At 38.5% G+C, this 12,136-nt stretch overlaps 1 protein-coding gene across 3 annotated transcripts in view; it reads right to left on the reverse strand.

Annotated features, from left to right (window-relative positions):
- The window catches only part of LOC107872831 (CHD3-type chromatin-remodeling factor PICKLE), a 42,165-nt gene that overhangs the window by 12,299 nt on the left and 17,730 nt on the right, over positions 1-12,136 (reverse strand). For 2 of the 3 annotated variants that reach the window (XM_047413623.1, XM_047413621.1), the window contains exons 17-24: positions 11,777-11,843; positions 11,492-11,614; positions 3,553-3,662; positions 3,356-3,437; positions 1,353-1,550; positions 710-857; positions 497-602; positions 297-371 (exon numbers count right to left, since the gene is read on the reverse strand). In XM_047413623.1, the coding sequence (XP_047269579.1) occupies positions 297-371; positions 497-602; positions 710-857; positions 1,353-1,550; positions 3,356-3,437; positions 3,553-3,662; positions 11,492-11,614; positions 11,777-11,843 (909 nt within the window). The remainder of the gene's footprint in view (positions 1-296; positions 372-496; positions 603-709; positions 858-1,352; positions 1,551-3,355; positions 3,438-3,552; positions 3,663-11,491; positions 11,615-11,776; positions 11,844-12,136) is intronic. The other variant, XM_047413622.1, reaches the window with a different exon arrangement.

Here is a 12,136-nt window from a genome sequence, read left to right on the forward strand (position 1 = left end):
AGCAGAGGGTCTTTTTGAAACAGTCTCTCTACCTCCATGAGATAGAGGTAAGGTCTGCATACACCCTAGCCTCCCCAGACCCCACCTGGTGGGATTACGGTGGGATTACACTACACTGGGTATGTTGTTGTTGTGCTATAAGGCATGTGATGCATTCTTCACTAAAGAATCCCTTTACCAGAGATATAGCTTCAATATAGCTAACACATTAATGACGGTCTATCTCTTTTATCAGGAGTAGTCCATGATAGAGAGTTGAGGAATATACAGAACTCAAAGTTGATATCTTTACGTACTCTCTTATTTCTTCATAAGTTTTCTGCTTCAGTCGTGGTGTGAATTCTGCCCAGTCATAGTCTCCAACTCCAAACCTGTAAAGAAATCAAGAGAGATTGTTTCAATACTCTCAAGCTTTAGTGCACAACGGAGAAATAAAACAGAAAAAAAAAACAGAGAGAAATAACAACGCCTAGAAAGGAAGATAGCCACATGAGACCTCATTAAAATTTTGACAAATGCTGCCCTCTGGCTTTGATTAAATCCCAGCACTCTAAATGATTTTCCTTCTCCTTCCATCAAAGGAAGTGGTACAGAAGAGTCTCCTGCCAGAGTAAAGAACTTTTCCTTAGACACTATCAAGTATCCTAATTGATATATTTTTAACAAGTCTAATTGAAATGTGAAATGAGATCAAGAGTTCATATTTCACCACGGGCTCTCTTTCTGTAAGGCCTTCTCACAACTGGCGCTCCAGGTAAAGCTGTCTCGCCATCACTATCAGCTTCATAGTTATCATCCTCGCCATCAGAGGTCACCTCTTCCAGACCAGCAAGATCATCGTCTTCAACAGACACCATCTGAGAGGAGAATGAAGATAGTCATGACAACAGGAAGATAACTACTTGTGAGAGTTGACCACATAAAGTAAATACTAAGCATATACTCCCTCCATCCCAATCCCAATTTATGTTTCACCTTTCAGATTTTCAAAAGTTAAACAAGTTTTTCTTTTATCGCCATTTGTTCATATGCCTTTTAAATATGTTGAATTGCTAATGATTGTGACTTATATTACTTCTGATATAGTTTCCAAATATGTAAATTTTATTTTTGAAAAAAAAACATAAAAAGATTCAATATCCGAATTCACGGACAAAATTAAGGAATTTGACTCTTGAAATCCAAATTGTGTCGCATAAATTGGGGCAGTGGGAGTAAGTACAGATGGCAAATTGAGATAAAGACTAGATTAACATGTACAAAAACTCTCGAGCTGAATGCCCTGCCAATTCATTCAACAGAAGAAAAATTGAATAAATTAAATATAGGCCCACGTAAATGGCATGCCACACCTGTTTACGACTTCTCTTTCCCTTGCCCATTCCATTGAATTCTTCGACTTTATGCATTTCATATCTATCTCGTAACAATTCTTCCCAGTAGGTTGCTCTCTCGGAATTGAGTACTGTTGCTTTGTTCTCCAACGGAGGAGTTGAGATATCTTCTTCTGGTGTTGCTTCTGCTTCTTCAATATACTCGAAATTAGCTACCTGAAACAATCAGAAGCGTTCAGCTTGTCCTAGATCAGAAAACCAAACACAAAGCTCAAATGCACCCAAAGCAAAGCTAAAATGTGAAAAAACTCTAGGAGGACGATACTTTCACAACTAAACCAATATATTATCATACAAGTTTTCTTCACATATGCCCTTTTCTTCATTGGGAAAAAAAAAACTTGCAAACAACTACTAGATAAGGCCTGCAGAATAAATGCATGTTTCACCTAAAAGGCTATGCAGAATATGATTTCCTTATTTTTGCTGGAAAGCCTTAAGAAGACAAGTCAACGCATTATTTGCTTAGGAGGTAATTAATCAATCAGACAGAGTAATGGCAAGAATCAAGCATATCAAGATAACCGGCAATACCTTTACACCTGAGACCATTACCAGTATGAAGCTCTGGATTCTAAGTACAGAAATATCAAGCTCACATTGTCCTGGTGTTATCGTTAAGTCATTTTTTTATGGTCAGTCATATGTTTATTACAGGAGAAATAAAAGTAAACAAAATAGTAGTCAAGGTGCAAACAAGTTACAGTTACGTGGTAACATGGTTGCTGACAAAATTCCACCTCATCCCCTCCTATTGTATTCATAAAGCTCCTCTGTTATTAGCATTAGCTATCTTGCCGCGAATTCTTGTATACCATCTCTTCCTCCAACCCTCATCATTAAATTAGCCTTTTACAATTTCCTTTTTTATGAAGTGAAAGAAATTTCATGAAAGTAATATTTTGAAAATTAGTCGTATTATAAAATTAGCATCTCGCTGCAAATTCTTGTATACCATCTCTTCCTACAACCCTCATCACTAAATTAGGCTTTTACAATTACCTTTTTTATGAAAAGAAATTCCATGAAAGTACTATTTTGAAAATTAGTCCTATTAATATAAGAACCCATTGATTTATTAACAAGGTGACATGTTTATAACAAGTTGTAGTACATAAAAGGATATGATATTTCTTGTACGCAGTTTTAAATTGAATAAAGACCCCACAAATGCAAGTACAAGAATTAAGTACATTAACTTAAGACATGAGGAGCAATCACATGACAGTGGAAGCGTCTTCCACATCAAACAGTACCTCTCAAGTTTTATGGGAATTTTATTTAACCTTTAATTAGTATACCACTTCAGAGGAATCAAATATATGTATTCTGCTCCTCCATTTTTATGCCATGTGCAAATTTAGCTTAATATTTTAACAGATTCCAGTTAAGCACTGAGAAAGTGTAAGCCCATGCATATTTCAAAACCTCATTATGGTTAATCTTGAGCTTATTGATGTCTTTAAGTGATCCTAAATGTGTCGACAGGGGTAGAAGTAGGTGAGGTGCTTAAGACATGAATCTAGAAGTTTGACATGAATTGGAAGCACGGCGAATTGGTGTTGGACTTAAAAGTGTTGAAATGTTGTTAAGAAACGCATAACTAATTGTCCGGGGTGCCCAGCAGTACTCCCACATTGCGAGGAGACCAGCACCACTCCCCAGGGGTTCTGCGAGAAAGCCCTGCGCCCCGAGAAGTCCAAATTTGCCTGACTGATGACATACATGATGGGCTTGCACTGCGTGGGCGCCGTGCGGCCTCCGGCACTATAAATAGCTCTCTCTGCCCCTACCGAAGGTATGGGGGAACAAAGTATGTCCTAAGGAATGGAAGTTTATAGCGATTATCCCCAACTCCTTACTAGATAGATGTTGGGTGAACTGGAAAGATAGGTAACACAATCCATTGGCACTGCAAAATCACCTTCCAATTATAAACAAATTACACAAGAGATATAAACCTTGAAGGCCTTCAAAAATGAATCCTCTTCTTCATCGTCCACGACAGCATCCTCATCTACAACTTGGTCGCGATTGAGCAATCTGATAAAGAAAATAACAAAACGATCATTACATTCATTTGACATAAACTGATACCAACCCTTAAGAAAACTAAAGAAAGGGAGAAGAAAGTGAACCTGACATATAGAAAACTCACCTATCTATTGCAGCATCATCGTAATGAATTTGTCGCAATTTTCCGGCCTCATCATTCTCATCAGCAAATAGCTCTTTCGACCCATACCTTATAATATCATCCAGTTCTTCCTGAATTAAGACCGTAATTAGCCACCTTTTTACAGTACAACAGCCAATAATGATGACCGTCCACAGAATGCTTTCAGAGCTGATCAATTGTATGACCAAAATCTTTTCTTTTTCCTTTTTATTTTGTTGGGGTACACTTGTCGCTTCAATCATTATGACTAGGTGTAGGGTCATGCCTCGGAATATTAAAGAAGCATATGAGGGTTGGACTTTGTGGAAAGTTGATAAAAACATCAAGAAATTTGGAAAACGATCCTGCAAGTACTTTTTGGTGCGTATGGACAAAAAGAATTCACAGATGTTCTGATGAAATCTCAACCCCAAACCACTCCTTGAAGATTAGATGTCTACTGAATCTATTTGGTTGGATTAACCTACTCCCTGTAAATACTGTTGATCTTTATTTGGACTTTGTTAGCTCAAACTTCAGCTTAGTCTCAAGAATTATTGTTAATCCCCCCTACTTTTTGACTTTATTAGCTCCCTTAGCATAGATCATGTACTGGAGCCAGCATACTCTCTTGTGCTTATTGCATCTTCTTGATGTCAGTAATGAAACATCTTACTTTATCAAAAATATAACTGTGACTAAATGTTGAGATCAGCCATAGGATCCGGAAGCACATCAACTGAGGGAAGTTATACTTTTTTATACAGTTCTAATGACTAAAGTTCACTCGACTACTATGGGAAGTCGAAGACTTACTACATCTATGATGAAGTGGGTCCAGAAGCAGAAGTAAAAAAAATAGAACCCAAGTTACCTATTTGTAATTACAGTATTTGAAAGAAAATTGCAAGTGACGGAACAAAAGCATTTTTTCTAGGACGCCAGACACTGTTTTGGGACAACCCAGATTTACGTGGGGCAGAGGGGATAAATAAATAATTAAAAGAGATTGTAGATTAACAGTAGACAAAATTGTGACTAGGTGATTTTTCCACATCTCCCTTCTAAGTCTTGGTGTAGAGTTAGCCAGTACCTGCGTTGGTGGGAGGTAGAAGGTATAGGTTACTCGGTTTTATAGTCGAGGTGGGGGCACCACCGTAATTAAAAAAACCGTGTATACAAAATTGTAGTGCGTCTTCAACGACTTGTATACACTAACGCAACAATAATTTAATTGTCTAATCTATAACAGTTCATTATCTATTGGATGCCAGCATAATCAGTCAGAACAATGGTGTTGCCTTGTGCCTACCAACTGATGCAAGACAGCACCGTATAGTACAAAAAGATCTTAAAGAATCGCAGTAGTTAAGTTCGAAAGGTGCCGATTATTAAAGACTAATATAAGTCAACAGAAGTGTTCTCTATTAAGCAACTTACACTTGTATTCCAGACAACTCACACAATACAACATGTTTTAAGAGCATACACAAGCCCTAAGTTTGAGTCGCACCACTACTTAAAATAAAAAGTATATCTTCTAATTTTAGACAAGGAAATAACCGGAATTCAACATAGTATGAGAGCAAGAACCCATCTCAAAACATTTTTGTATGCATCTACACATTTAAAAAAGTAAACTCAAAAGTTATGGGTATCTAACAATTGACTTAAGGAAAATGACCTTAGAATTAGGATATCTCTAGCCATTAGCTTTTTTTACCTGTTTAAAATCTAGTAGCTCACTTCCCCTTAACTTAGCATCATGCTTTAGGACTGTAGAGGTCTGATTCCGGCACCGATCACCGTCATTATACCTTTTTTTTCTCAACCAATCAATAGTCACCCACTGTGACTATTGATTCAGCCCCTTTCTTCTAGTTACTTATCGACACAATTCAATGGCAGAAAACAGAATCTATTTCAATGCAGGCTTCAAATCTTTTGACATTACAAGATGGAACTATGGCAACTCAACATGGTTTGATTGGGTAGAAAGAAGTAGAAACAGAATGCATAGGATAACTCTGAGCAGAAAGACTCAGGAATGGATCTGCTACATACTCAAAGAAGCTTCGAAGGACAAAAGAACAAGTGGCTGAATATTATGGCACCAGAAAATATAATACACACGACAGGTACATGAGCTTTCTGTCTTTGAATGGGGAGGATAGAGAAGTTATTATTGTCCCCGAACTAGCCATAAATGCAGGGTGGAAGGACATAGCATTAAAGATTGAAAGATTCATAAATGCTAATCACCAAAGTACCAGTAAACAGCCTTCAAAATAGACTATTCCATAGGCCAGGATGGTTCAGAGCAGTAAATGGCAACAAGGTCGTAATGAAGGCTGACAATTCGAGATATTTTGGATATTTTGGAGGTGTGGAGATACCCACCCTAGCAGATGTAAGAAGATGGGCATCTTTGACTTGGAAGGAAGCTTTTGGAGTCAACATTTATGAAATGGCAGGGCACAATTTTCTCTTTGAGTTACCAAATAAGCACATAGCTGAACAAATACTACAAGGAGATTGGGTCTGGAGAAAGTCAAAAATTCATCTAGAATGATGGAACCCGCTCTTTGGTTGTGTATCATACAAGCAGAATCAAGAAACAACATGGACTAGAGCCACCGGACTGCCAATGCATTTGTGGTCCAAAGAAATCTTTCAAGAAATAGGAGATAAATTTGGAGGGAGGTGTAGAACAGAGGAAGAAACTAAGCTGAGGAACCATCTTAAATGGGCGCGTATCGAGGTCAAGGGAGATGGCCGAAAAATTCCCAATGAGATCTCCATTACTAAAGAGGGTTACATCTTCAAAATCCCGATTTGGATAGAAAAAGCTACAACTTTTGAGAGGTTGCCGGTAGCAGCAGCAAAACCTATGGCGGAAGAATTGGTGACAGGAGAAACCCTAAAGGGTTTTATCCAGAGGTCCTTGCTTCGCGGAGAAAAGACGAAGGACAATGACCTTGCTTCGCGGAGAAAAGACGAAGGACAATGACCTGCAGATAAAACCTTCTTTCGAAGTTATCACAAAAATAGCATCCTTGACAGCTGTTGACTGGAGTACACATGTGGGCTGTAATTTTAAGTTACACCCATGTGAGGAACATGTGACAATTTTAAGTCAAGAAAAGGAGACCCCAAATATATCCAAAAGCGGGCCGGCCCAACAAAAGCAAGTGCTACAACAAAAGAAAAGTCCCCAAGCCCAACCCAACACAGGTGTATTCATTGATGAACTGTGGGAAGAAATTAAGAGGCTAAGAAAAGCAGTCCCACAAGTCGATAGAGCAGAAAACACAGAAGAGCTTCAGATTTCCATTAAAAACCCAGGTGCAGGTGTCAAGACAGAAAACAAAACAGGTTTTTAGGAAGGATCAATTGAGACAGTGGGGGAAATAATAGGGAGAAAGGAAAAGGCACCTGAAAATTACATGGAGCAACAAACCATGTTGGGTAATTCATGCACGGGAGGAGAGTTATGGAACGTGGAAGAAGCAACACCAATAGCGACAGCAGCATCAACAGATATCATCGAAATGGGGAGATCCACATCAGCATGGGTTCGGCAGAACATAATCAAGCTAGGGAAAATGTTTAAAGCTGATTTCAAAGGTCATGAAGAGGAAGCCCTTGAGTTACTTATGCAAGTAGATGCCTGCAGACAAGCTAGGAGGTTGGAGACATCCTCAGAGATCAGGAAAAACAGGTTTAAGGGTGCCAATGAGCTGAAGAATTTAATCACTTTTGATGTTAAATTCAAAAGTAAAGAAGGCAGAAACAAGGGGAAAGGGTGTTCACAATCTGACCCATGAAGCTAAACCTGGTGTCATGGAATGTTAGGGGATTAAATGATGGGAAAAAAAAGAATGGTGAAGAGCTGTATTGAGCAATGGAGGCTGATATAGTGTGTTTTCAAGAAACAAAGTTACAAGGGAACTTGCAAGAGATAGTGAAACAATTATGGGGAAGGAGATGGGTTAATTTCGCGCGTTTAGAAGCTAGTGGTATTAGGGGTGGTATCATTATGCTATGGGATAGTATAATGTGGAAGGGAGAGGTGTAATTGAAATAGGGGTACATACCTTAACTTGCAGATTTGATGCTTTGTCCCAAAACTTTAATTGCCATATCACAGGGGTCTATGCTCCAAACTGTAAGGTAGAAAGAAGAGAAGTACGGGATGAGCTAGGGGCGGTGAAAGGGATACTTGAAGGTCCCTGGGCAGTATGTGGAGATCTCAATGTGTGTAGGTTTTCAACAGAAAAAAGGGACTGTCAAAGAAGGATCTCTGCAATGATAGAGCTATCAGTTACCACTGAAGACCTGGAACTCAAGGAAGTTATACATGGTTCAGAGGAGACACTAATAATGCAGCATCAAGGATAAACAGAATTCTATTCTCAGCAGAGTGGAGTGAACAATTTAACAGGGTGAAACAGATGACTCTACGGAGACTAACATCACATCATGTACCTATTAGCCTACAATATGGCCCTTGGGATCAAAACAAATCATACTTCAAATTCGAAAATAGGTGGTTTAACACTGAAGGGTTTGTAGACAGAGTCAAAGCATGGTGGCTTTCTTTCACTTTCCAAGGGAAGCCAGATTATTTACTAGCTTGCAAATTAAAAGCTCTGAAAGGCAAGCTAAAGGAATGGAGTAGGGAAGAAAAATGAAACCTATCTTTGCAAAGATCTACCTTGCTAAGCAGAATGGCAGCCATGGATACTATAATTGAGGGAAGAGCTTTGACAAAAGAAGAAGCATCTGAAAAGGCTGCAACATTTGTTGAATTTGAGGAATTGCTAAAAATGAGGAGATTGCATAGAGACAAAGATCTAGAATGTTGTGGCTGAAAGAAGGTGACAACAATACTAAATTCTTCCATAACTCCGCCAATGCCCACAAAAGAAGCAATTACATTGATCACCTACAAGAGCACGGGGAGATAGTGAATGAACCAGAAGGAATTTGTACAGTTTTATAAGAAATTGTATACTGAAACGGAGAACTGGAGACCAACTGAAAACATGAGAAACTGCCCCACAATATCAGAAGATGAGAAAGCACAATTACAAGCAAGATTTGAGGAACAAGAAGTGTTCAATTGTTTGAAGATGTGTGCTGTGGACAAAGCTCCGGGACCTGATGGGTACACCATGGGTTTTTTCTTAAAATGTTGGGATGTCATAAAGCAAGACGTTATGGATGCTTTTCATAACTTCTATGAAAGTGAGATTTTTGAAAAGAGCTTTAATGCCACATATATTGCTCTGATTCCAAAGAAAAAAGGGGCCAAGGAGCTAAAGGACTTTAGACCAATTAGCTTGATAGGAAGTTTTTATAAGCTACTGTCTAAAGTGCTAACTGAGAGGTTAAAAAGGGTGATGGTTAAGCTAGTAGATTCTCAGCAGATGGCTTTCATCCAAGGGAGACAGATTATGGATGCAGTGTTGATTGCTAATGAAGCAGTAGATTCAAGGCTGGCTCGAAAAAAACCTAGAATCCTATACAAATTGGATATTGAAAAAGCTTATGATCATGTGAATGGGGGGTTCCTACTTAACACACTCAAGAGAATGGGATTTGGGGAAAAGTGGATTAGATGGATTAGTTTTTGCATGTCCATAGTGAAGTTTTCAATAATAATCAATGGTGCACCTGAAGGCTTCTTTGCATCCCAAAGAGATATAAGACAAGGAGACCCTTTGTCCCCTTTTTTGCTTATCCTTGCCATGGAAGGTCTAAATAATATGATCAAGACTGAAAGACAATGGATGGATTTCAGGTTTTGAGGTGTCAACAAGAAATGGAGATAGCCTGGAGGTGACACATCTCCAATATGCTAATGATACAGTGATCTTTTATGGGGCAGAAAAGGAGCAGATAAGATATTTATGAGTAATTCTAGTACTCTTTGAAGGCATTTCAGGTTTGCATATTAATTGGAAGAAGAGTCATGTGTACCCTATTAATCTAGTTCCAAATATTGATCTTCTTGCCTCAATCTTGAGAGGTGAAGTGGGAGCCTTACCATCTATATACTTAGGTATGCCTCTGGGGGCTAAATCAAGATCAAACGAGATATGGGACTCTGTTTTGGAGAAATATGAAAAGAAGCTTTCTAGATGGAAAGCCTAGTACTTGTCTATTGGGGGGGAAAGCCTAGTACTTGTCTATTGGGGGTAGACTTGCCTTGGTTAATGCAGTTCTTGATGCCCTTCCAACTTATATGCTTACTTTATTTCCAATCCCTGCAGATGTGGTACAGAGGCTGGATAAGATCAGCAGATCCTTTTTTGGGCAAGGAAACAAAACCAGAAAGGGCTATCACCTAGTCAAATGGAAAGTGCTGATATTCGAAAAGAAACAAGGAGGTCTAGGAATGAAAAATTTGAAGATCCAGAGCTTTAATGAAATGGTTGTGGAGATATGCTCATGAGCAACATTCCCTATGGAAAAAGGTGATCAAATTGAAGTACGGAGAATTGGATGGTTGGGTTACTAAAGAAGCAAACAATCATATGGGGTTAATGTCTGGAGATCTATCAGATGTTGGTGGCCTATTCTTCTTAATCACACTACCATTTCAGTCAATGATGGTGGAAAAACTGCTTTCTGGAAAAACAAGTGGTTAGGTAATAGGAGTTTATCAGTAGTGTTTCCAGACTTGTTTGATTTAGTGCTAAACCAAACCAGTAATGTGACAGACATGTGGTCTCCTCAAGGGTGGAATCTACTATTCAGAAGAAGATTAAATGATTGGGAAAATCCAAGAATGGTTGAGTTGCTCAAATATCTTGACACATTCCAAGGGCTAAAAAATGAGATGGACAGATTATGGTGGTATGGACACAATAAAGGAGCATATAAAGTAAGTTCAGGATACAAGTGCCTAAATGATACTAGTATGCAAAACATCTGGCCATGGAAACAAATTTGGAAAGCTCAAATACCTTTGAAGATAGCATGTTTCTCTTGGCTATTAGCAAAAGAGGCAGTCTTGACACATGAAAATCTAAGGAAGACGAATATCGTCTTAGTTACACACTGTTGTTTGTGTGGAGAAGCAGCTAAGATAGTGGGACATCTATTCTTACATTGCAGAATTACTGATCAACTATGGAAGATTTTTATCAACCTCAGAGGCATACAATGGACGATGCCTAGCGAGATTGTTGACACTCTTTGTAGTTGGGAAGAAGCCGGAAGTGGAGCCAAGAGCAGGAGAATTTGGAGAAGCATCCCACTTTGCATTTGGTGGACTGTCTGGAGGGAGAGGAATGCTAGAAATTTTGAAGATAGGAGTAGGACAATCCAGCGAATTAAAACTGAATGCATTTTGCTTTTGTGTTTTTGGTGTACAAAGAAATCTCCTATAGAAGTAGAAGATATCCTAGGAGTTTTAGAGTCATGCTAGGTTCAGGAACTTCTTTTATTTCTGTTGTAAAGGGGTCTTTTCTGCACTACCCAAGTGCTGGTATTTAATACAAATGTTACTTTCTCAAAAAATAAAAAATCTAGTAGCTCACTTTAGTCTTAACTTATAGAACAAAGGCAAATTGTTTCATATGACCTTGGCCGCGAGTGTGTACCATGTATGGCAAGAGAGAAACAACAGAATATTTCAAGGCAAATCAAGGAGCATGGGAGCTATTATTAGGAGGATAGTACAGGATGTGCATTGTAGAGAGGAGGTAAAGCATAGGCTAGCAAGAATTCTAGAAAAGTTGAACTACCATCCATAAGGATCTGAAGTTTTTTATGCTTCAGGGATAGATTAATCTGGATAAGATAGGATGTTATGTGCTACTCAAGGCTGGGCATGTCAGCCTTGATTTTTTCCTGCTTTGCAAAGTTTACTGGTAATAAACATGCTTATTTACCAAAAATACAAAGAAGTCGATTGTAAATAAGTTACCTGGTTAATATTTTGTGCTTTAAGCCTTCCAACAACTAGATGCTCCAAAACCATTTTCTTCTTAGTCATTTGCATCATTCTTTCCTCAATGGTTCCTCTTGTTATGAGTCGAAAGATCATTACCTGCAATATCAAATATAAAAAAAACTGTCAAAACTTTAGATACAGGCCAAGAAATCAATGTCAACATAACCACCTATTCAGTTTCCATAGAATCAAGGCTAATGAGTATCAATATTTTTCCATGGTGCTGGGACCAACACCAGTAAGGGAGAAAATTGTAACCTTATTTGTTTGACCAAGCCGATGAGCTCTAGCCATTGCTTGTAGGTCCGCATGGGGATTCCAATCACTGAAAGATAGACACTAAAAAGATAAGCAAGAGGAACTGCAGCACAGGGAAAAGAAAATTTCAAAGAAGTTTCTTTCCTTCCCTCTCTTCTCTAGATTTGAGACAGAATTCCCAACAGAGGAACCAGAATTGGATAATGCAGTCTTACATTCCTTATTGTTGAGGTGTGTGACCATCTCAGTTAAAAGCTTACACTATTACAGAAAACACATTTTTATTTACTTAATCCAATGTTGTCAAAGGTGAAAAACTCTCAAAAAAAAAAAAAAAGGCTCCAGGTTTGTGAGGCTTTA

The sequence above is a fragment of the Capsicum annuum genome, chromosome 6 (genome assembly GCF_002878395.1).
Source record: "Capsicum annuum cultivar UCD-10X-F1 chromosome 6, UCD10Xv1.1, whole genome shotgun sequence".
NCBI classification, from domain to species: domain Eukaryota; kingdom Viridiplantae; phylum Streptophyta; class Magnoliopsida; order Solanales; family Solanaceae; genus Capsicum; species Capsicum annuum.